This window comes from Rhinolophus hipposideros (genome assembly GCF_964194185.1).
Source record: "Rhinolophus hipposideros genome assembly, chromosome: 3".
NCBI classification, from domain to species: domain Eukaryota; kingdom Metazoa; phylum Chordata; class Mammalia; order Chiroptera; family Rhinolophidae; genus Rhinolophus; species Rhinolophus hipposideros.
This window is the reverse complement of record NC_138049.1, coordinates 83,969,977-83,995,879: the sequence shown is the minus strand read 5'-3', so window position 1 is coordinate 83,995,879 and position 25,903 is coordinate 83,969,977. Positions and strand designations below refer to the sequence as shown.

The 25,903-nt window shown below is 36.6% G+C and overlaps 1 protein-coding gene across 1 annotated transcript in view; it reads left to right on the top strand.

Moving 5' to 3' along the window:
• Positions 1-25,903, top strand: part of LOC308494407 (DNA primase large subunit-like) — a gene marked incomplete at both ends in the record, with an annotated part of 230,208 nt that overhangs the window by 121,531 nt on the left and 82,774 nt on the right. Inside the window, 2 exons of the mRNA XM_081042219.1 lie at positions 13,328-13,400; positions 18,138-18,323. Coding sequence (XP_080898345.1) covers positions 13,328-13,400; positions 18,138-18,323 — 259 coding nt within the window. The remainder of the gene's footprint in view (positions 1-13,327; positions 13,401-18,137; positions 18,324-25,903) is intronic.

Below are 25,903 nucleotides of genomic sequence, written 5' to 3'. Positions count from 1 at the left end.
AATCTTTTTAGGAAAAAAATAATCATCATTGATTTGCATGAATTGCATAGTTTAAATGTTACTTGGAGGGGTTGGGCATCAGGAGGTTGAGACTGAAATCATTATTAGGTCTAATTTTGTTCAGTGCTCTAATGACCAAAGAGTAATGATGAATAGCATTTTAATTAAATTTGTCAATAAAACTACTTTGGGAGATGATGCAAATACCTGTAAAAATTGAAGTAGCAATACAGAGAAATTCTCAAATAATTTGACAGGACTTAAATACTCAAATAGCATTAGTGTAACATTTTACCAACCTAATGTCTTTGAATTTTCTTTTTCATGTCTGCATGGGAAATGTTCATGCATTCTTAGAGATGTGCTTTTCAAAAGTCAGCATTTTGTTAAAATCAGCCCGTTGTGTTAAGGGCACTATAATGGATACTCTGATTAAGTACAAAGGAGCTGATGGATGTTGTCTCTTAACTCAGGAAGTTTATATTCTAGCAGGGAAAGAAGACCAATTTATACATCCCTCCCCCACACACAACCCCAAGGTTGTACTGCAGTAAAGCTGCAGCTTAATCAAGGAGAGTAAAGAGATGGGAAATCTTTTGTGAGAGGTGGTATCTGTGGATTATGTTACAAATTTAATGTCATTTAACTTCTGATAAAGTTTATAGGCATAATATATAAAATTTGGAAAAATAGAAGAAACAAATCCTACCCCATGAGTACAACTGCTGCTAGGCTTTTGTTGTAGTCTCTATGTGTATTTTTACATAGTTTTAATTAAAGTGGGTAAAATTTTTAGAAATCCTTTTTTTACTTAATATGTCATAGCTATGTAATAAGTAGAAAATTGATTTTTATGGTTCTAATTTTAAGTGACTGTAAAATCAGCTGAGGAGAGATATATCTCTTTTTTAATAACCATTCCCGTTTTATTGGGTATTCAAGCTCTTTTGGTTGTATAAACCTGTGAAGAAAAATTATAGAATGTTAGCAAGTTTTCTGTGGCCAGGTAAAGTAACCTGGGGAGAGAAGAAATGCTGTAATGACTTCATGAAGGAGGAATTGTAGCATAGATGTTTTCCAGCAGATGGAGATAAGAACAAAGGAGAGCAAAAAACGAGGTGATATATAGCGTTGAAGACACAAGAGAGTTCTTTATTCTAAGGGTGTCATATTGTCCAGGCAAGAATGTGGTGGAGTGCTTAACACGTGAACCAGTGACTTGAAAAAGATGGAATTCAGGAAGGTGAATTTTAAAGCCCATGAATTTTGAACCTTTAAATCTTAGTACATCTAGATTAGAACTTTCTGTTGTAGTCATAACAAATTTCCACAAACTTAGCTGAGTGAAACAACACTAATTTATTTTCATGTAGTTCTGTAGTTTAGAAATCTGACATAGGTCTCATGGAGCTAAAATCAAGATGTAAGTAGGGCAGTGGTCCTTACTGGAGGCTCTGGGGAAGAATCTGCTTCCCAGCTTTGTCATGTTGTTGGAGGCGTTTAGTTTCTTGCTGTGGTAGGACTGAGGTCTCCGTTTACCTGCTGGCTTGTCAACCAGGAACGCTTCTTTGCCCCGAGAGCTGCCCACATTCCTTCTAATGCTTTCCATGAGCCTCCAGAGGCCTTTTTCTGGTCCTTGCATGTGGTCCCATCTCAGAGCCAGTAACAGCACATGAAATCCTTCTCATGCTTCAAATTTCTCTACTTTCTCCTTCTGCTGCATCTCTCTGCTTCCACCCTGAGAAAGTTCTCGGTTTTACAGGCTCATGTGATTATATTGGCCCACACAGATATCCAGGATAATCTCCCCATCTCAAGGTCCTTAACCTTAATTGCACCTGCATAGTCCTTTTTGCCATATGACCTGCCATCTTACGGGTTCCAGGGATTAGAGTGTGAACATCTTTGGAGAACCACTGACCTGCCTATTATAATAAGGGGTTTTTAGGGGGTGGGGGGAGTTGAAAACAGCTTTTTGTAAAACTGTTTCTTAGTTTTCGAAGTAAACAACCTTAATTTATGTAGTACACTGATTTCTCTTGGATTTTGTCATTAGGTTAGTTCACTTTGCTAGCTTAACGTATTGTAGATTTGAAAACAGTGTGATGATTTTCACAGAAATATGTTACTCATTTTCTTTTTATTGATATAGAAAGAAGATAGGAAAATCTTTTCTGTCTCTTTAACTGGCTGTCTAGCCAAGTCAAATATGTACCTTCACAAACAGTAGGCTTTGTAATCAGGTTGTACACAGTTGTGGCTACTTGTGGAGTTACTGTGGTATGAGAGGTATTTATAATACTAAGTACACAGTCACAAACCTTTTAGCATTCTAAGAGTTTATTTTATCATCTATTTAACACATGTTAAGGGAGCTCATACTCCATGTCAGACATGGTGCATGTTCTAGGGATATGTATTTATTTCTGCTCTTATAGATCTTAATGTTGATGAGAAACAAGAGACTTTTCGCTAAAGTAATTACAGTAAATGACGATGACTGTTGTTAGCACAGGAGAGGTCCATGCTGCTGTGGGAGCATGGGGCATCAGGGCTGCAGTGAAGCCTCGCGTGTCACAGAACTCTTGCAGCTTGTCCCCAACTAGACGTTTTAGGTTTCTGTTAGCCCTCTGACTCTAAAGTTTCTTCAGGGAGTTAGTTCTGGATTATGGAAGCTGGCAGCCTTCCTGGAAAGCAAAATTTATGATTATGTTTTTCAAGTAGTTTTATTATCTGCGGTTATTAAGTTTCCTATTCTTCAGTCATTGGGTTTCTTTAAAATATTGATGATCCCCTAGTTAAGTAATTAAGAAAATTAGTTACTTTGCATCATATTAGGCATTAAGTGCTAACAAAATACAAAATGATGATGATACTATAGGAAATAACTTTCGTAAAAAGCCTGAGAAAGCATTGCAGTAGTTACCATGATATATTAACAGCTAAAAATTAATTTGCTAAATGCTGTGCAATGGAACTTTCTGTGATGACGGAAATGCTCTCTACCTGTGCTGTTCAGTCCAAGAGCCAGTAGCCACATACGGCTGGTGAATGCTGAGATATGGCTGGGGTGATTGAAGAACTGAATTTTTAATTTTATTTCAAGTTAAAATTGCAGAAGCCAGTTGTAGCTAATGGGTACTTGATTGGACAATGCTGTTCTGTATCATATTCCAAATACATTTAGATCATTACATATATGTTTTTAAATTATAATATGGTTTTTAGATGAATGGACTCTAGAGTCCCAGACCCGAGGTTGCCCTAGAAGTTGTACCTATGGAGTTGTTGTAAGAGACTGTGGCTATTAAAGGTCATTCTAAGCCAGGGCAGCTCCTGCACTTCACTTACTATGGTGAACGGTGCCTCCCTGCACCTGAGCTGTCCACCTGTGCAGGACTGTCTCCAGAAATCCCGTAGGAGAGGAATACTGAAAGCTCCCACTGTCACGCTGTGATTCCCGTCCTGGATGTTTGCGTCCACTGATGCCATGTGTGGCCTGTGGTAATCTTGTGAGTTGACCTGTTTGCTTATCCTAAGACGAACTGGCATTCCAGACACATGAACCTTTATTCAGGGTAAAAACAAAACAAAATTTGGTAAATTGGGCTGAGGAAAAACAGACTACCAGACTATCGAGTCTCACCACAGGTTTAATGCCCTCTCAATTGTTTATTATTTAGAAAGTAGTTTTATAAAAGATAACACAAAATGAATAAAATAGCCCATTTTTGATTGAGTTACCTTAGTTGGTACTGGACATACTGCATCCCTACAATGTAAGGAGGCTCTAGCAGGGACATTTGTCACATGAGCGTAACACCGTGTCGTATATCTTCTAGAGGTCTGCTCCCATTCACCCAATTTAAAGTCATCCCCAAGTGCTGTATGATATTACCTTTCTCTGTTTTCTTCACAAGCAACATCATTAGTGGAAAAGATTATTTTCAATTGTTCATTTCTTTGTATTCATTTGTTTGTTTCACCAAATATGAGGGGGCAATTCTAGAATACCATAAACTTGTGATAGCCCATCTCAGAAGCATTCCACACTCTGTAAATTATCTGTGGAGAAATGAGAAGATGCTCATCAATTTAATATATTAATTCTGCCGGATGTTAGAACTTTATTGCATGCCCTCAATTTTTCATTATCACTGTCTCAGGCAACCTTTCTTTATTGGAATTATTTGACCATCCTGGGTCAAAACCAAATGAAAATCAACCTCTTTTTAGAGGATCATGATACTACTAGAATACACACTAAGATTGTAAAAGAATATAAAAAATTTACTTATGAAAATAGAAGTGTTTGTTGGGGGCTTTAAATGTGGTGAAAATACCTAGGTAGATCTGTAGTTTGAATATATCTTGTAAGTGTGCATATGTGTTTTACTTTTTAAATCAGTTTTATTGAGGTATTCACATACTGTAAAGTGCACTTATTTCAAAGATATAGTTTGATGCCACTTGACAAATGTAAGGTATAGAAATTTTGATAGAAATATGAGATGCAGCTCTAAGTTCTTTTGCAATTCATTGGATTGTTGCCGCTTAGAAATTGGAATAAATAGGAAAATAATAGACCACAAGGAACAAGATGAGGCCAACCTAAAATAAAGTGGCAATTGTGGCATTTATAGTTCTTATCTGTTATGGGAACCCATATGATCTTGATTTTTATTGGATGCATGGAATCATAAAATTTCTCCCAGTTGTAGAGAAATATAGATCATTACACTGCATATTGTCTGACAGCAGGTTTGGGGGAAATTTTTGTTTTTCAATGCAAAATAAATTTTATGCTTGTGGAAAATAATCTACATTCAGTTTGTAACAGAATTTTATTGATTGTATTCTTATTTGGAATAGCTGAAAGGAAAATCACCTGGGCCAACTCTGGTTGGATACCATACACTACAGATTTAACTGTAAAAAGAAACTCATTTCAATTTTGGTGGTGACAGCTGTTAAGTGAATTTTCATGTGATATCCTTCACAGCCGGAAATGACATATTGTAACTTCAGCTCCCTTGATTTCCTACCCACCCAACAAATCCAAACTGTGGGCACTGTGCTTTATAAATGTCTGAATAGCCTAGCTTATGTGGACAGAGTATTTTTTTTTTAAATCCAAATTGAGTAAAATTGTGATTGCAAAAGTGGCTATATAGATGATACACAAAACCTTTGGTTCCTCCTCCTGAAATTGCTTTTCCATTTGTGCCATGATTACACCTGGCTTTATGTGAAAAGGTTGTTATTGAACTTGGTATGCTTTTATAGAATGATGTAGGAGATTATGGTTCATTTTGAAAGATGTATTAGCAGACTACTTAATGACCCAAATAGATTTATTTCCTTGATGCAGAGATCAGTTTTGATCCCTTGTGATGCTTTTTTCACTGCTTCTTTTATTTTATACCAGTTTTTAAAATATAATAAACTATTGCCTGCCAGATAGAAAGGAGGAAATAGTGTTAACCTCTTTAGGTTCAAGAGTCCTGGGAAATGCTTGACAAAGAAAGGAAATATGTTTTATATGTTATTGTTTTATGAACCTCAGAATCTATCTGGTGGTGGGGAGAGCAGACAGAGGGATACTTCCCGATAATGGCAGAGGAAGTCTTTTCAGTCTGACTCAGGGTCTTGCTGTGATCCATGTGGATCCATATGGATCCATATGTGATCCATGTGTATCCCATCTAGCATGGCTTTTTACAAATGACAGAAGAATGGACAGTTGTAATTAGGTGTTCAGGTGGCCATGCATCCCCAAAGATTCCCAAATAGAAATATGTCCCGGCTTTATTTTTCCCCAAAGAAATGATTCAGGTTACCTCCAAACATATCAGATTTTAAGATTGTTTCACTAATAGTATAAATGGCAAACGGTGGCTAAAGTTTAGAAACTTGATTCCCAAGAACACGTTGTGAAAACAAGCATATTTGCAGTAGACTTGAGGCACTTCCTTTAGTGGGCCCAGTTGCAACTTATCTGCTGCTTATAACTAGCAGAGACTGTCATAACTTGGCGGAGAAGTCGGGGTAGGTCCATTCCATTGGCTATTCTCTCTCTAGTCCTCACGAGAATCACTGGACTGCCCTGTGTCATCGTGTCCTCCTCACTGTACAACACTGCTGTTGTCCACGAAAAACATAATGAGAAACACAAATGTAAGCCATATATGTAATTTTGTTACTTAAGTGAAATTAATTTTAGTATTATTTAACCCCTATGAAAAATATCATTGCCACATGTAATCAATACGAACAATCATTCATGAAATGTTTTGCATTACTTTTTCATACTAAGTCTTAGAAATCCAGTGCCCACTTTACGTTTATTGAACATCTGAATTCAGACTAAGCTACATTTCAAGTGCTCAGCAGTCCCCTGGCTAGTGGCCACTGTAAGGGACAGTAATTGGATTCCATTGAAATGGAGATTGAAATGTTTGTGGTTGAATTTTTGCACTTTGGAGACTTCCTAAGAGTGTAAGCATAGATAAAACCTGTCCAGATTATCAGGTTATTCAAGGACCTCTAAATATTTAGTGTGATCGTATAAAAAAGGTAGGAAAAAATACGTTTTTCCCCAAATATTCAAGGGAAGACCCTGGTAAATGTCAAGAATGAAGAAAAACGATAACCAAAACATTTCAATGCAATCAATTTAGGCCTGGATGATAATGATGATGACAATCTAAGTGAAAACTGTGATAAACGCTTTTACAGACCTCTCCATTGAGCCTCATGACAACCCTTTGAGGGAAGTACATTTGTGATTCCCCTTGATGATTCCTGCTTACCAGTGAGGAAACTGAAAGAGATGTAGCGGTTTTGACAGTCACACAGTTAGTGACTAGTGGATACAGAAACTTGTGCTCTTAATCATTTTACTCTGTTCTTGCCTCCATGATTGTCTTGGGCAACTTGGACTTGGAAAAAATTATGCAAGTTCAGAGGAGTCACAGCGAACTCCTAAACTGTTGCAGCTATTCCGCTGCTCCTTGTTTACTCCCGCAAGTTTCCCTCCATCGTTGGAAAGGGAGAGAATGATAGAAGAAGCAATCACCCTTGAAAAGCTGAGTTTTGTCCTCTCATTTTGTCAGTTGTACCTGGTGGCATTTATGTCACTGTAGTGGAGCTCGTGAACACTGCTCTTGGAGCCGAGGTGTGATCATTCATCTTCTGCTAAGGATCAATGCCACAACATGAAGAGATGGTTATTTTTTCTTAACCAGCTAATCTTGCCGTGAGACCCACAAATCCAATTTCATATAATTTCTTCTTTTTGTCTTGAACTCTCAGTTTCAATACCCAAAAAGAATTCCCTGCTGAGTACCTAAGTGCTGATATTGTATTTGTGGTGTATTGAACAGGACTTAAATTTCTGTTGTTTCTATAAAGACCCAGTAGATCTGCCCTTCTCTTATGATTCACAGGTCAGATGTGTGCAGATATGTCTCTTTCAGATTTATCTTTTTATACATCCACTGTATTTTTCAGTCTGTAATTTAGATGTTTTTGTGGTAGTGTTTTGGGAAAATTCTAGTTCCATGGGGATGTGATTAATGATGACTTCCGGTCTCAGTTACCCCTCAATGCCCACCCCATTAATTTAATTGGATTTAAAATAAGACCATTTTAAATTTGGATACATAAAAATGGCTTATGGATATTTTGAAAGTCTTACTTTACTCCTTTCAGCTTTTAATATGTTGAAACTGTTAGCTAATTTTCTATTTACTGTGATTTTTTAGCCATATTAGAAAACTAGCTGTGCTTACCTCTTACTGTTTAATGAGTAAGATAATATGGGAAGAAAAAAGTTTTAATTAAGTTGCATGTAAATTTATTGAACAAATGCTACAGTAAAAAGATGATTTTATATATTTTATATATTATTAGTTCTCTTTTAGTAGATTAGATAATTTAGAACCATCACCTCAAGACAAAAACAAAAAAATAATCAACGACAAACACTGAATTACTGCTATGTAAGCAAAGGGTTTTGTTACACACAATTGCAAAATTCTGTTTTCGTAGGAAATACAATTATGTATACCTTCAGTTTTTTAAAGATTTTAAAGTTGACAGAGCCTCAAATTTTCATTAAAATGGCAACTTAGCACTGTGTTATTGCAAAAGGAGATAGGATTTAAAGTTTGCTTTTTGTTTTAAAGGTTTTTGTTTACAGACCTGCCTTACAGGAACTGCCTGCCCAATTTCAGTCCTTTCCCCGCTCCTTCGCTGTAGTTTGTTTGCCACCGAACACAGACCTCTTCATCTACAAACCGGTTTAGAAATTTCCTTGGTTTTGCTTATCTCTTTCTGCCTGTCTGAGGTATGCTCACTTTCCAGATTCTGAGAAAAAATGGACTTTTTTATTATTTCAAAATGCCACTTCTTATCACGTGCTCAAATCACATACTTTTGTAAACCTGTTCAAAATTTAAGAATGTTTTAATGCATATAAAATTTTAAATTACAAACGATAAAAATACTAAAATGACCAGGCCTTTGATCTTTCTGTGATCCTCACATCCTACTTCTAAGCCTTCAAATTCAGCTCATTTTCTGATGACCATCTCTTACTTTTCCACCTGACTCCCAGTCTCTCATTCTCACTGATTGTCCTCCTCCTCTCATCTCAGCCTGCCAAGCTTGTCCACCACCGAATTCATCTCTCCCTCCTGGTTCAACAGGCTTTTCTATTCAGCCTGGACTCTGGATGTTTCAACAACATTCTGGTAACATTTTACAATCCTGCGGTTTGTTTCTAAAGCTTATAATTCTCTCTATTCAGTGCTATTTCATTCCTTAAGAACCATGAACGCTACACCCTTCTTTTAGAAGAGACCTGTTCTCTGTGGGCTTGGGGAATATTTGAACGTTGGTGTGGCCCTCATCCCATGGTACGTCTTCTGCATCATCTCTGATTCTTCTCCGCTGTTGACTCTTGGTCGCAAAGGCGCAGACTGATTCAGAGCCTACAGAGGGACTCTTGAATGGATTTTGGTTGGTTTTGTTGTTTTCTTGGTAATTAGAATCTGTTATATCCAAATACAGACACCCGCAACGTGGAAAAATCTGTTGTTGAAAGTCTGTCAATTTAATGGCTTTTAAAAAAATGAAGTTTGTCTTGGGTTTTATGCACTTACCTGGTTCTGTTTGGGTTAGTGAAGGTGTTTCTTTTCCTGGTACAATGTAGTAATTGTTACATTTTAGTAAAAGTACACTGAATCCTTTTATAACCTGCTATCTTGAGAGCATATTCTAATATAATTGAATACTCACAGAACCACGTCTTTGTGTTTTCTCTAGTTTTCTGGCTTTTTGATAACTTGAGAAAACTCTATATAACATTCACTCTTAGTGCCTTTTACCTGAAACTCTAGCATAGAAAACAGAAAATCGTGCATGGGGAATGCAATCACGTCACTGCAGTCCCAGACTTATAGATGCATAGGTTGACTTGTCTTTTCTCTTTTTCACTCGTGGCAAATTAGTGGCCAAACTGAGAACTAAAGAAATCAAACTGTGATCTTTCAAGATTATTTGATTAGTTAATCAAATGTTCCTCTTTATATTTGGCAAAATAATGATTAGTGACATAACTTGAATTTGTGGCCCATTAAAATATTTGTTGGTCTGCTGGATTGAAAAAAATGGCGATTCTGTTGTATGTCAATTTATTCTTTTATGAAAGGTTAGAAGCAGGAAAATTTTTACATCTTCTGAATCCCCCTTGTTTAAACACTGTACATAAGTAACAGTGAGTGTTTCTCAAAATAAAGTCATATTATATAAAATGGACAGAAAACAGTATCATCTGCTGGTTTTATGTGTGTTTATATATCTATGTATTTCTATTTGTGTGACTTGAACCAATTAAAAATGTTTTTGCTGTGAAACATTACTATTTCTGTGTTTCCCCAATATAGGTAAAAACTGTTCATTTGTAAAACTGATCTTTTTTTCAACCGTGAAAATTAGAATATATTTTGACAGTTCCTTAATGTAGCTGCTGCATTCATTTGGAAGCAGTGTGATGTAAAGCTGACACTGAGCGCTGAATGTGGTAGAAAGGTGCCTCACTCTCTTGGGTACTTGTTTTGAATGTCATTTAGCCATATTCCTCAGCACTTCAAAGTAAAAGCCAAAGGACCAGTTTCATGAGCTCATGTGAATTGTTCTTAAGGACATTTATTCTTTTATGGCAGTATAACTTGTCGCCCTTTTTTTTCCTACCTTGACTGCCTTCCTTTCTCCATCTATTGCCACTACTTTATTTCAGGCTTCCACCTTCTCTTGCCCGGAACATTGCAGTACTCTTCCAACTGATTTTCTATTGCCCGGTCTCTTCCCTTCCTGGTCATTCCTCTATTCTGCTTGCTTTCTCAAGTATAGACCTGATTATGTGACTTCTTGTCTAACATCCTTTTATGGTTCTTTGTTGCCTGCAGAGTATTGGATACAGTGCTTCTCATGATCTGCCTTTTTAGTGTTATATCCCTCAATTCTTCCACCTCAGCTTCATGTATTCATAGCTAGTTCAAATATGTATCAATTAGCTGTGATGTACCAACTCCTCTAAACAAGACATAAATTATCCCTTCCGATCATGAGTAGAAGAGAAATCTCATTCCTGATTCTGATGCTGAAAAATCTCCATTTCTGTCATTTTTCCTCCCATAGGTTCCATGCTTGCCCTCGCTTGGTTGGCTGGTGGCCATCTTCCTGTATATTAATAATGTTTTTAGAAATATGATATCTATATAAATTCCTTATATTCTCTGTAGTTATTTGTGCCCAGCAAAGTCTTTGTAGTAAACATTGCTACCATTCTCTTTCCTTTTACCTTTTTTTCCTTGGAGTTTATTTAGCCCCTTTGCATATGCTATTGAAGTGTTGGGGAACCAGCATCTTCTACCGCCATTCAGGCAAATATGTGTGTCTTCTTCACATATCTTCTTTTTATACCTAGTATACTACATTAATGTGGGCTGAGGAAAACTTCCTTGTGGTATAGTAACCATTTGGCTCTGCCTACACAACAATTACAGTCATGCTTGTACATCCTTTTACCATTTATACAGGAATATTGTATTTGCAAATCTAATTGATCTGAACAATCCTGTTAGACGATTACAATCACTTTATAGACTAAGAAGCTGAAGCTGTAGGGGTCACTGGAGTGAGTGGCCCAGTACCCCCCAACTGAAGGATGGCTCCTCTAATAGGGTCATGCTTCCTTCCCTTTCCATCCTGTTTTCTCTCTACTCATTGGTCAAGACTGCAATTGCTCTGTGTACTGGAATGTGATTTACTGATTTTAATTAGTACTTTGAATATATTATTTCATTTAATTTGCCAGCATTTCTGGCAGTTAGGCAAGCCTGGCATTATTAATGTCATTTGACAAATGAGGATAATGCAAATCAGGATGGTTAAGTGACTCACCTAATTAGTGATTTAGAAAACAAAAACACAAAGTCTTCATACTCCTAGCCTGCTGCTCTTTCCATTGCCCTGTGCTGTCTCTTTGCTCCACTGTAAGACACATTGGAAAGTGAAACACATGTTTACTTTGGGATTCTACTGAAACATTGATCTGGTTATGCTCTATATTAAAATGTAAAATATTAAAATTAAATGGCAACTGTTGGTTCAATTTAGCATTAAGTTTTATATGCCATGGAACTACTAGGATTAAAGGAATGTATAGAATCCAGTGATACGTTAATGGTCACAAATTTGTTACTGAAGGGATCAATAATACCAGAGGCAAGAAGCTGTGTTTTAGGGCTTGGGATCATTCTGTATGACTCCTTGGCATTCCGCTCCTCCTACTCTCAGAGCAATTCTCAGGCCATTCTCAGCCCATGGAAGGAGGGCTATAGGTAGGGGAAACCTACGCTTCTCACAGTCTCCTAGCCAGTGGTTGCAGCATCCCAAGCCACACTGTAATTTTGTTTGATAATCCATACTCATTGTTTAAGTGGTGCAATTGATTGGCTGTAGGAACAGCAGCCTTTCTGCAGAGCATCTTGAGTGTGTATATTGTTTAGCAGCAAGAATCTTTAACTGAGCAGGTAGGAAGTAGAAAATCTAGAATTCTTGATGATCGTAATGACTGCTTTATTCCAGATTTCCCTTTAGTTATAGAGTCTACATAAATCACGTTTTTTGTGTGGTTTTGTATGTAATCTATCAGCTCTTCTTCACTATGTCATATCTGAATGTCTGCATCTGATTAGTGTGTGGAGTTGGGCCTGGGTATGGTGTTGTGTCAACGAGATGAAAAATTACAAAGGTGGGTGGCTTTAGGCAGTATATCCCGAGTTAAAAGTAATTATTTCTAAATAATAGTACAGGAAAATCTTTTATAGGAAAGAGGATGGCATGGCATGTGAAGAAACAGGGAATTAGGAGTCAAAAGGTTTGAGTTCCTGACTGCACTGCTGACTTGCTTTCTGATGAACAAATTTCTAACTCCTCTGAGCCTCTGTTTCCTCATTTGTTCAATGTAAAATAAAAATGCTGTCTCGGGGTTATGAGGATGTCATGAGAGCATGTAGGTAAGGATTCTTTGCATGCATAAAGTCCTATTCAGATGTTGTTTAATAAATACTAATTACTATATGTCAGGTCTTTTTATTTTTTTGTTTTACAGTAATAATTGACAGACAGTATTATATTAGTTTCAGGTGTACACAGAGTGATTAGACATTTATATACCTTAGGAAGTGATCACCCCAATAAGTCTAGTATCCTTTGACACCCTACGTAGTTATTAGAATGTTATTGTCTTTGTTCCCTATACTGTGCTTTGAGGAAAGTTATTTCAGTTCAGACCTCCTGTCAAAACTGCAAAGCGGGCATTACTATCTGCATTGGACAGATAAGGAACTTGACAGTCTAAGGAACTTGCACAAGGACTTACACTAGCAAGTGATGATTCCTGATTTAAGCTCCACTTTCTTTCTGCCTGTGTTGTCATGCTGTTAATGCAGGGTCAGTAGTAGAGGTTTGAATGTTAACAGCAGTTTGTGTTATATTTCGAAGAAATGGAAGTGTCGTGCTCTACTAGGAGTGAGGGAGAGCCAGACTGCCACTACATGTTTGTACTCTTTTCGGGAAAGTTACTTAAATGTACTCTATTAAATACTACCTTTAAAACACTCGGCCATGTTTCTGCTAAGGTTTATGTGTAAAATGTTTTCTCATTCTGACTATATCAGCATAAACAAATTTCCTTTGATGTGACCCAAAGTGTTTTACAAATCCTATTCTAAAATTTTGTTCTTTTTATTTTTAGTCATTCCTACACTGGTCAAGATTACAGCACACAGGGAAGTGTTGGGAAGATTTCTTTAGATCAGATAGATTCGGTAAGCATCACATCCTTTTAAATTTAGAACTTTGTCAATGGAGGAAGCACAGGTTTCCTTTAACTAAAGATTATTTTGGGGTGGGAAGATTGGGAGATAATATTATTTCATTGCTTGATAATCATTTTTAAAGGAAATCCGATGTCATACATACATATATATATATAAATATATATATATAAATATATATATATGTGTATATATATATATATATAATAAAATCATAGGAATACCAAAATTAATCAGAGAATTGAATTCTGATAAAAACAGGATTTAATTAGTTATTCCAAAGGGGAATTCTTTTAACTGATGATAGCAAGATGGTGTTTATGTGTTTCTATTTAAACATCATATGCATTTTAAAAAGGAGAAATGGAAAACACTAAGTGTATCCACTTCCTAGGGCTAGTGTAACAAAATAACACAGACTGGGTGCCTTAAACAACAGAAATTTATTTTCTCATAGTTCGGGAGGATAGAATTGCAGCATCAAGGTGTCAGCAAGTTTGATTTCTTCTGAGGCCTCTCCCCTTGGCTTCTAGATGTCCACCTTCTCCCTGCGTCCTCACACTGTTTCTCACTGTGTGTGCAGCCCTGGTGTCTCTTTCTCTTCTTAGAAGTTGGACAGGGCCCCACCTTCATGACCTTATTTAACCTTAATTACCTCTTAAAGGCCCCGTCTCCAAATACAGTCACATTCTCAGGTACTGGGGGTTAAGACCTGAACATTGTGAATTTTGGGAAGATACAGTTCATTCCATGACACTAAAGGCGCCCATTCTTGGGCTTCCACTAGGTTACTAGACAGCTCATTTCAGCTTCACTTTGTGGTTCCGTAGTAGAATGAAAGAGTAGCATAATTTAATATAATCTGTAGGATTTCTCTTTAATACATAATTGAATTTCCACTCTATCCAAAAAAGGGAAAGTAAACCAGCTATAAATAACATTTTTTTAGACAGTTACCAAATTTTTTGCAAGAAATTGAAAACATACCAAGGTTTTAATGCTTGGGAATAAGAATCACAAGTATAATACGTTGAATAGGGAGAGACCATGAGTTATTTAGAGACCAGAATGAATAGGTCTTTTTTATTTGAAAAAGTATTATCAATACTTGCAGTTAATATGCCTAGAGATAACAAGAGGATTGCCCATTTATGCAATTAATTTGAATTTTTTTTTCAAAGATGCCCCACCATTTACTTTTCTCAAACAATTATTTCATCTCTAACACTTCCTGTGATTTGTGTTTATGTTATGTGAATGGTTGGAAGTTAATTCTATTTCTAATTCTATAACATTCACAAGCAAATGTGAACTTGGCTGGGTACTGTGGGAAGATACAGAAGTATAATCATTAGTTTATTTAATGAACTATATTGAGCCCATCAGTTACGCACCAGCCACTGTGCTGTGAATACAGAGGTGAATAAAACAGAAAATACCTCTGCTTTCATGCACCTTACTTGAGGGAGGTAGACAACATAGTTAATAATAAATAAGCAATGTAATGATGAATTACAGTGAGTGCTTTGATGATCATATCTGAGTTTGAGACTGAGATTCCGTGCTACGTCATACAGTTTACCATTTGCACGCCCCTCAGTGTTCTCAGTTTCTTCTCTAAGTGTTTCCTTTAGATTTCTCTTCTAACTGAAGTCTGGTTCCCTCCGTGACACTGTTTCCCCCGTGTCCATTTTTAAGTGGAAACTCCTCCCTCCTTGCCCTTCACCCCCCGACACACACACCCTGTGTAGGTATGAGGTGTATCTTCCTTGGTCCACATTACCACTTCCAAGCCATTTCTCTGCCTTCCATTGTCAGGACTCCAACTCTTCTAAAGCCTTGGGATCACGTTATACCACCTGATAGCTCTCCCTGTTGCTGATGCCTCCCACCCCCTGCCCTCATTCCCTGATGGCTTCAGCCCCGATCATGGTCTTTTGCGCTAGCGCTGCTCCTGTGATCGCTCTGCAACATCCCTGTTGATAATTCATCCCATACGGGGGCCTTATCATTCCCGGTGCGCTCACTATTCAGTCATTTCTATACCTTTATGGCCAAACCTAGACCCCATTTTCTCATTTCCATTTTTTGGACAACTGCCCAAATCTCTTTAAGTTTTCTTCCTGCTTCCATTCTTGCTTCTGTATGATCTGTTCATTACATAACAGCCAGAGTTCTCTTTGTTTATCAGATCATGTCAGTCTTCTGGTCAAAATCCTCTATCATGTTTCCATCACATTTAGACTGAAATCCAAACTCATTATGATGGCCTATGCCGTATATACTCAGCATTCCAATTTTGTCTTCTCCATCTGGCTCCTGCACCGTGCTCCAGCCACATGGACCTTCTTGCTGTCTCTTGGATACACCAAGGTTATTCCTTTTTAGGATCTTTGCTGGAGTGTCCTTCACCTGGAACAGTATTCTTGGATCTGTATTTGAGTGGAATACTGTTTAGAATTTGCATCTTAGCTTCAGCGACATGTCCCCAGAGATGCTTTCCTGGCCACTCAGGCACATGTACTCCTCTCCTGTCCACACATGATGTCATCACTCTATTTCATTTCCATTGCTCTTACAGTCAGATGCTATCTTTTTAATTTATTTCTGTGTTTATTGTTTTTCTCCTCCCATTAGAATATAACTTCCTTGAGGGTAGGATGTTTGACTTCCTCCTTCACTGGTGGTTGCCCAAGGCTGTGCACATAGTAGTATTCAATAGACATTTGGTGATTGAATGAATAAAAAGTAATCAAGGAATTGTGACAAAGGAAGATGAAGTTGAATTAGGTGTTGACGAATGGCTTGGCTTTGGCTAGACGGCATGGGGAGTGGGAGGTTGTACTAAGCAGAGCCAGTGGAGTGAGAAGAGTGAGAAAGTACAAACCATGACTGACTGTGTGATCAGGGACTAACCCAGCTGGCGGGAGCAAAGGGCTCCTGTTGGTATAGCAGCAAGCTGGGCTCTGTTACCCCTCCCTGTCACAGTGTTCCATGGCACTTGATTCGTGTCCTTATTGGAACCCTCAGTATATAATTTATTATATGAGATTAACTTACATAATAGTGAAAATAATAGTGATTGTTTCTTCTTTTTCCCACTGAACTGACTGATGGGAAAATGATGTTTTATTCACCTTCCTGTTTCCTAAAACACCCAATAAATATTCTGTTACATGTAATTGGGAAGTAATTTGTTATAGACATTGAGGGAAACTTGCATGTTCATACTAAGGATATTGAATACTCATTGATGTTTTTGAATTAGAACAATATTTTAAAAACACATAATTTTGCAATAGCATGAATTAACAAGAATGTACAAATAGAAGATTTTCCGGTAGTGCTGCCGAGGGAGGGTAGGGACCTGAATGAACTAGGTTTGGGATGGGAACATTTAGAAGTTGTTATTGTGAAAGGATGAAGAAACCAGTGGTCACCCGAGGGAGCAGGAGCCTCAAACAAAGGGAGACCTGCTCCTACTTAAAGTTGAATTTGCCAGGGAATATGTGACGTAGTAGGAATGGAAGTCTTGGCAGAAGGGTATTTGAGGAAGTCGGAGAGAATGCAATTGCAGTCAGAAATGAAAACATTGAATTAAATGTGTGCAATAATATTTTATCTTTGATGATAAAGGGAAGACCTGTACTTTTCTTCTTTTAACTACTGATTTCTTTAACACATTTATTTGGATATTTCTTTTGAGAATGATTCTTCTTATTTGTGTGTTCTACTTTCCATTTGTGCATTTGGGGTTGTTTAAAAAGCTCCTCTGCAATTCAGCAATTGTACATGTGAACATTTATCCCAGGGAAATTAAATCTTGGTGTTCACACAAAAGACTGTACATTCATTGATATGAAATAGCCCCAAACTGGAAACACAACTCTAATCTCCTTCAGCAAGTGAACCATTAAACAAATTGTTCGTCTGTACCATGGCAATATTAGTCGGCAGTACAAAAGAAGTGAACTCCTGAAACCTGCAACAATTTAGATGGATTCTGTACGAATTCTGCTGAGTAAAAAGCCAATCTCAAAACATTACATACTATACGATTCTATTTCTGGAACACTCTTGAAATGACATAATTATAGAGAACAGGTTAATAATTGCCAAAGGTTAAGGAAAGGGGGGTAGGGTGCAGAAGGTAGTTAGGGGTGGTTAGAAAAGGGAACTGTAAAGGATCCGGTCGTGATGGAACTGTTCCAGGTCTTGACTGTGATGGTGGGTGCATGAGCCTGCATGTGCTAAATTTACATAAAACTAAATACACTACTGAAATGAGCACATAAGTGCAACTGAGGAAATGTGGGTTATAACAGTGTCAGCCTCTTGGATGTGATCATCTACCACAGTTTTACAAGATATTACCTTGGAGGGAAACTGGGTACTTGACAGTACCTCTTTGTATTATTTCTTGCAAATCTATAGTTATCTCATAAGAAAAAGTTTAATTAAAAACTTAAAAATAAAAATAAATACATTTTAATAATATATTTTATTTAACCCAATATATTCAAACCATTTATGATTTCAACATGTATTATATGAAAATATTTATAAAAGAACACTTATCTGTAATCACAGCAACACAGTAATCCTTACAGTTTTTATTTTTATTTCAATTAGATTGAATTTGCAAATGGCAAATTAGTCTGAATTTGCAACACATATTGCGGGGAACTTGATCAATCTTCCATATAACCGAAACTTTTTTTTTTGTAGCTTTCTACCAAATCCTACCCACCTTGCATGCGTCAGTTACACAAAGCCTTGAGGGACAATCACCATCTTCGTCACGGAGGCCGGATGCAGTATGGCCTCTTCCTGAAGGGCATTGGTTTAACATTGGAACAGGCTTTGCAGTTCTGGAAGCAAGAATTTATTAGAGGAAAGATGGATCCAGACAAGGCAATTTTGAAAAATCTGAACAGCAAGTTAAATTTTATTTTGGTCTGAAACCTAAAAAGTCTGTTTTTTTTTTTTTGTTTTTTTGTTTTTGTTTTTTTTTTAATAATCCCCTGAAATGTAGTTGAAAATTCTAAAAAAAAGAAGCATGCCTACAGTTTCTTTCAGGCAAAAAAATACAACTCGTGGATTAATCTAATAGATGTTAAACAAACAATAGGGAGAGTTAAGTTAATTCAAAGAGGAAAATTAAAACAGCAACGTAAGGTGTAAAGTAAAGCTTGAATGAAATGTCTTCTCCTCTGTAGGTATACTGCCAGTAGTTGTTATAAGACTGAAATTTCTTTCTCAGTCATATGTCTATAGGAATGTGTATGTAATATGCATACACGTGTATGTGTGTGTGTTACATGCCTTTGAGTCACCTCTGTCTCCTCGCGAGACTATGAATGAGTCACATCCACAATTTCCTGTCCAACTGCCCTGCTCAGCTCCTGTAGACTCATCCCTATGGCTTCTTTTATGGAGTCAATCATCTCATACGTGGTCTTCCGCTTTTCCTGCTGCCTTCCACTTTTATCAGCTTTATTGTCTCTCTAAAGAGCGGCCTTCTCCTGATGAGCCCAAGGTGGGGCAGCTTTGGTTTTGTTATTTTTGCCTCCAGCGCTGTTCAGGCTTATTTAGCTCTAGGACTCACTTATTTGTCTTTCTGGTGATCCAGGGTATCCGTACAGCTCTCCTCCAACACCATGTTTCAGATGAACCCATTTTTTTCCTACCAGCCTTCTTTACTGTCCAACTTTCACATCTGCACTGGGATGCAGTGCAGATAGTAACTATAGTAACTGGGAATACGAGGGTGTAGATGATCTTAGCCTTGGTGTCCAATGATCCGTCTCTGCTGGTGGTGATCTTTCCTAATTCTTCCATTGCTGCCCTTCCAAGTCTCAGCCTTCTTTTGATTTCTTGGCTGCAGTCTCCATTTGAATTGATAACTGACCCAAGATAGGCAAAATCTTTAACAATTTCAATGTCTTCATTGTGTACATTGGAGTTGTGTATTTCTTCTGCAATCAAGACTTTTGTCTTCTTGATGTTAAATGCAGTCCTGCTTTGGCACTTTTTTTTCTTTCACTTTCATCAGAAGTTTCCTGTTTTCTTCCAGTAGATGGTGTCATCTGCACATCTCAAGTTACTGATATCTCTACCACCAATTTTCACTCCTCCTTCCTCTGAGTCTAGTCTAGTTCCTTGTGTGATATGTTCTGCCTACAGATTAAACAAATAAGGAGATAAAATGCACCCTTATCTGACACCTTGGCCTATACGAAACCATTCTGTCTCCATATTCTATCTTGACGGTGGCTTCCTGTCCACAATACAGGTTACACATCAGGACAACCAAGTGCTGAGACACGCCCACTTCTCTCAGAGCAACCCATAGCTTTCTATGATCCAGGCAGTCAAAGGCTTCCCTGTTGTGTGTAAAACACAGACTAACCCTCTTCTGAAATTCTTTGGAGCACTCTAATCCCCAGTGAATGCTTGCAATTAGATCTCCATTGCAATTGCGTCTTTCTTTTCTAAACCCAGCTTGAACATCCGGCATTTTTTGCTCCATATAAGGTAGAAGGCTTTGTTATATCACCTTGAGCATAACTTTACTTGTGTGGGAAATTAGCTGAATAGTCCTACAGCTACTGCACTCCTTGCTATATCCTTTGAAGATAGGGATGTGTAATGAATGTTTCTACAGACCATTCTGTAGACCATTGGTTTCTGTAGACCATTGTTTTGTTTTCTGTATTTGTTGACATATTGTTATTAGGACTTTGACAGATTCAGTATCTGTGGCTTGAAATAACTCTATTGGTATCCCATTTACTCCCAATGATTTATTTCTTCCTAATACTTTCAAGGACGCTTTCACCTCACTTTCTAGAATTACAGGTTTTTCCTCATAGGAATCTTCTTCAAAAGTATCTGTCATCCTTTTGTCTCTTATATAGGTTTTCAGTATACTGTTTCCACCTTCCCATTCTTTTCTCCTGGTCAGATAATGTGCTTCCTTATGGGTCATTCAGCTTTCCTAGTCTAGGTTTGAGTTTCCCTTTTATTTCTTGAGTCTTCTGGTAGCAATCTCTTGTTTTTCCTGTGTTGTTCTTTCTGTCTCCTTATATTGACTACTGTAATAGTTCTCTTTATCTCTGTGTGATAGTTGTTGAAAAATGAGATCTGGACTCTAACTCTGCTTTCGTCACCTTTTACTTTTGCCTCTTGTCTGTTGGAATCTAAAGAAAAGAATAAATTTCCACACACACACACACACACACACACACACACACACACACACACACACCCATCTAGCAACCCTCAGTTTTTCCTCTATGTCTCTGAGACTGTTTCTGATTAGTTCATTCATTTATTCTTTTCTTTAGATTCCACATGATTTTTAGTGTTTCTTTTGTCATCCGTCTCGATTTTTCTTTCCTTTTTACTTCTAGCATTGTTTTTTTCCCATTCTTCCCTGATAATATTCCTAGTGTTAGTCCACAGTACTGGTTCTTGGTCAATTAAGTTCAACAGTGAAAATCTGTTTTCTATGTAGATTTCAAATCCATCAAGAATGTTATTTATGTTATGTTTTACGATTCTTTTAGTAATGTTCTTTGGCTATACTCTAACGTTTGATAACAGTTTGTGGTCAGTACCACACAGTCTGCTCCTGGTCTTGTTTTGGCAGAGAGAATACAGCTTCTCCATCGCCTGCTTCCAATTACATAGTCTGTTTGATTTCTGTATTGGCCATCTGGTGATGTCCATGTATGTAGTCGTCTGTTCATTTGTTTGAAGCATGTGTTTGCGATGGACAAGTTATTGGCTTCGCATAAATCCATGGGCCACTCTCATGCTTTATTTCTGACTCCTAGTCCAAATTTTTGGTCAACATTTGATTCTGCTTTATTTCCTACTTTTATGTTCTAGTCTCCTGTATTTATCAGCATGTCTATTTCTGGTGTGTGGTCACTCAATTTCTTCTAGGATAGTTGTATAAAAGTTTTCAATTTCATTTTCTTCAGTCTCTGTGGTTAGAGCGTAGATTTGAATTTCGGTTGTGTTAATAGGTTTTCCAGGAAGTTTGACTATGTACATGCACATGTAATGTCATTTTCAGGACTAGGAGATAATTAAGAACAAAGGGAAAACAAGTTAAAATTTTCCATCATGTTATGCTGAATTGTGTTATGGAGCATTATTCGGCAGACATTAATCACTGTAAAACTGAGAACTGTTTTTAGGAGTCCCACTCCTAGTCCTTGTTTTATAGAACTGGCTAATAACATTTTATTTTGGAAATATGATTTCTTGTCCTTTCAATATCGTAGTACTGTGGTATGAAGTAAATTTTTCACTCTTTATTTCTTGGTTTGCTTCTTCCTAGGAAAGGTAAATTATATAACAAAATATATTTGCCAAATACATTTTATAATAACACTTTATTATGTTTTGTATTAGTCTGCTAGGGCAGCCATAACAAAATACCATACACTTCTGCCTTAAAAAACAGAAATATATTTTCTCACAGCTCTGGAGGCATGCAATCTAAGATCAGGTGTCATAAGATTTGTTTTCTAAAGCCTCTCTGTATATTTTCCGGAAAGCCCTCTTCTCACTGTGTCCTCACATGGCGTTTTCTCTGTGCTTTCACTTTCCTGATGTCTTTTCCTTTTATAGGACCCCAGTCATATGGGATTAGAGTCCCACTCTAACCACCTTACTTAATCTTAGTGACTTCTTTAAATGCCCTATCTCCAAATATAGTCACATTGGGAGTTAAGGCTTTAGCATACGACTTTTAGGACGACAATTCAATCCGTAACATCTCTCTACTTTTACATAGTTTTAAAAAGTTAAGATTATTTCATAACATTATAAAGTTTTTTACAGATTTGTTTTAAAAGCTGTTTTCATTGATAATTATCCGTAGATTCTTTTTTTTTTTCATTCAACAAGTATTTATTGAGTGCCTACTATGTGCCAGGCACTGTCATCAGGCGTTGGAAATAGATACAGCAGTGAAGACAGACAAGGTACCTGCTCTCATGGAGCTTACATTCTAGTGTACACTCTAGCTTACATTTCAGTAGTAAGTAACATCATACTATCAAAATTAATAAAAGCACCAGAATGAAAAACAGACCTTATTACCTAAACTGTTAAAAGAAACTACATAACATTGGAAATTGTATAATGACTTGTAACAGATAAAATAACTTTTTACATGCTGTTAAAACAGATTTTTTAGCTACCAGTCAACTCAACTTTCATAGAATATGCTACAAGGTGAAAAAGAACATAACCTACATTCACATGCAAATATCCTTTGATTCTTCAAGTCAGTAATTCCCCAGTATCCATTTATTTTTTTTTAATGCACCGTTTTGCTGGCCAGTTTTTACTAGCATTAAAATCAAAGTACTTTGTAATTCCTCCTTAATATACATTTTATACATATTTTGGCCAATATCTAGAGGAAACCTAATTTGATTTACTTCCTTCAAATCTGAGAACCATTTAGAACTTCAGATCACATGAAATGCTACCTCTAATTGTTGTATAGGTTGACTTCTTGCCCAAATAGGAAGTAGTTTTCCTACAGCAATACAGACTAAACCAAAAACTCTTTAAAACCTGTAATTTTTAAGTAATTCAATTAGTTAGGAATTTGGAGATTTTATTTAGAAGTCAGAAATAATTTGATATTTATGTAACTAATGGTGGTCCAAAAAACATTGAAGTTTCAATGAATTCTATGACTTCTAAATGGTTCTCTAAATGTAACTATGGCTATCTGGCCATTAAAGGGTCTCTGGCCCTAAAATATAATATGCATGTTTCAAAAATAAAAGAGGAATAATAAATTTATATAAATGTTCAATCTCATTCCAAAAAGTCTTACAAAAATGTTTCCGTTAAGTACTTCCTAAAAACATGTAGCAGGTTTTAGATTCTTAATTTATCATTTAGTGGGGTTTTCTTTAACACAATTTTGGGTAATGCACATTAGACTTATAGTTCTTTTCTTTTATTTTAAAGGTAACATTCTGATTCTCGAAAACATGAAAAATACAGAAAAATTTATCTGTCATTTTCCATTCAGAAATGATTACTGTGAACATTTTAGCCTTTCTCTCTACTCTAGGTAGCTAGATATCATTGTGTTTTTCCCTCCTTTGAAACTTGACATTATATTATGATCATTTCCCCATGTTGTTGAGTAATTGTTTAAAATATTTGGATTAGTTGAATGACAACACATCCTTTGAAAGTGATATAATTTGGCTAATCATTCCCCTAATATTGGATATATAGTTGTCTATTTGACTCTGTCATAAATATTATTGCAACCAATATCCTGAACACATAAATCTTTGATTACAGTTCTGATTGTGTCATCTCAATATATTTATCAGGTAATAAAATTACCTGATGAAAACTGCAGACAGTTTTAAAGTTTTGACGCATGCTATGGAATGACTGTTTGGAAAGGTTTCAAATTAGACTCTCAAGCTATGTATCTTGCCTTGTCATTGATATCATCATATATTATTACTTTAAAATGCTTTTTCATCTTTTGTTAGGCATTTGATACATTAAGTAGGTAGGTATATTAGGTTTCTGCAGAGAAACAGAACCAATAGAATGTGTGTATGTTAAAAGCGATTCATTATAAAGAATGGCTCATGTGATTGTGGAGGCTGATAAGTCCCCGGAGATCTGCAGTCAGCATCCTGTATACTCAGGGGAGCTGATAGTGTAGTTCCAGTACAAATGCCAGCAGACTTGAGACCCAGGAGGAGGCATTGTTCCAGCTTGAGTCCGAAGGGAGGGAGAAATCCATGTCCCAGTCAGGCGGTCAGGCAGGAGGAAGGCCCTCTGACTCACAGGAGGCTCAGTCAGCCTTTTTGTTTTATTCAGATCTTCAGAGGATTGGGTGAGTACCACCCACACTGGGGAGGGCAATCTGTCATACTGTCTACCAATTCAAATGTTAATCTCCTCCAGAAGCACAGACACATCCAGAATAATGTTTACTGAATGTCTGGGCACCCTGTGGCCCAGTCAAGCTGGCATCACAGTAGCTAAATCTTTATGAGCTGTGGAGAAAGGTAGGACATGGTTTTGAAGTGAAAAGAGAGAAGTTGAACTAGCATTTTACCTTGGCTTGTGCTGCACACAAACCTAAAGGGGAAAGAGAAAAAAGAAGGGACACCAGAAGCTAAACAATAATGAATGCCAACTATAATTTTATATATATAATGTGATGGCTCGGTGCGATGTCGGAGGGATAGTGGATGGGGGGAGGGGATTCACAGTGTGAGGGATATAAATGATGAACGTCTAAGTATTACCTTGTCTTGTACACCTGAAACTAATAAATTAAAATAAAAAAAAAAGAAGGGAAACTTACTCTGAATACTAGGCCTTTGTCTTGCTCACCTGTTCACTGATCCGCCTTTTTTGTGTGTATCTGGGATGGCCTGTGTATCAGTGTCATCAGTGTTTAGTTAGTTTCCAACCTGTGTTTGAAAACATTTTTCAAATAGGATTTTTAGTTTGCAATTTAAAAGTAGTTTTCTTTGAAAATGACTTGAAACCTATGTAACTTTACCAACTATTGTCACTCCAATAAACTTTAATTAGAAAAAAATTATTGCAAAAGGAAATCAATAAATAATTCGTACCTTTCTAGATAATATATAGCAGTCTATATTTTCATTAGCTCATTATTGATCACAATAAATACATTATTTTGACTGAAAGATTTTAAGTTACACTTATGATTTACTAAGTCTAGTGTTCTGTTGTTAGTCTGTATTTGTAAATACATGTTTATGTGTTTCTCTATTATATCTTACATATTTTCGCAATATATAAACTACTAAATGTAATTTAGTTTCTTTTAGTTTATTAAAATATTCTCTTCAGTTTATTTATTACACCTTTTTGTTAAGTTATACATAAAATTAAAAATACTCTTAAGAAATGTAGAAAATTGATGGCTTAAATATTGTTTATAAAGAATGATTATGGAGGATGTATATTAGACATTTTTTATAGTCCTCTGATTAAAACACTTCGGTGCTAAACCTATGTATGATTTGGAACAATCACTTCTGTTGAATAGTTCATTTCCTGACAGTGCAAGAAAATGTTGTGGTTATAATAGTTTCAACCGAAATTCTCCTTTACTATTGTTTCGCAAATGACCATGTAGCTGATTTCTTTCTCTTTATGCTTATGTCCTTACTGTAACTTATTCAGGAACCTTGCTTTGTGCATCTGAACAAAGATTATGGGTACTTAGCCATTACTTTTGAGGCTACAGAGAAGTGATTAGTATCTGCAGCACTTTTTAGCTGTAATTCTGTTGTTACTGCCACCTTCCGTAGTTACACTGTCTAGAACTAAATATTTATTTTCTGTAACTCCTTTCTAGAAATTAAGGTCTGGTATTCATGAATTGATAGCCTAATCAGTATGCGTCTCTTTCTTCCATCTTCCCTTGCTTGTGTTTTTGG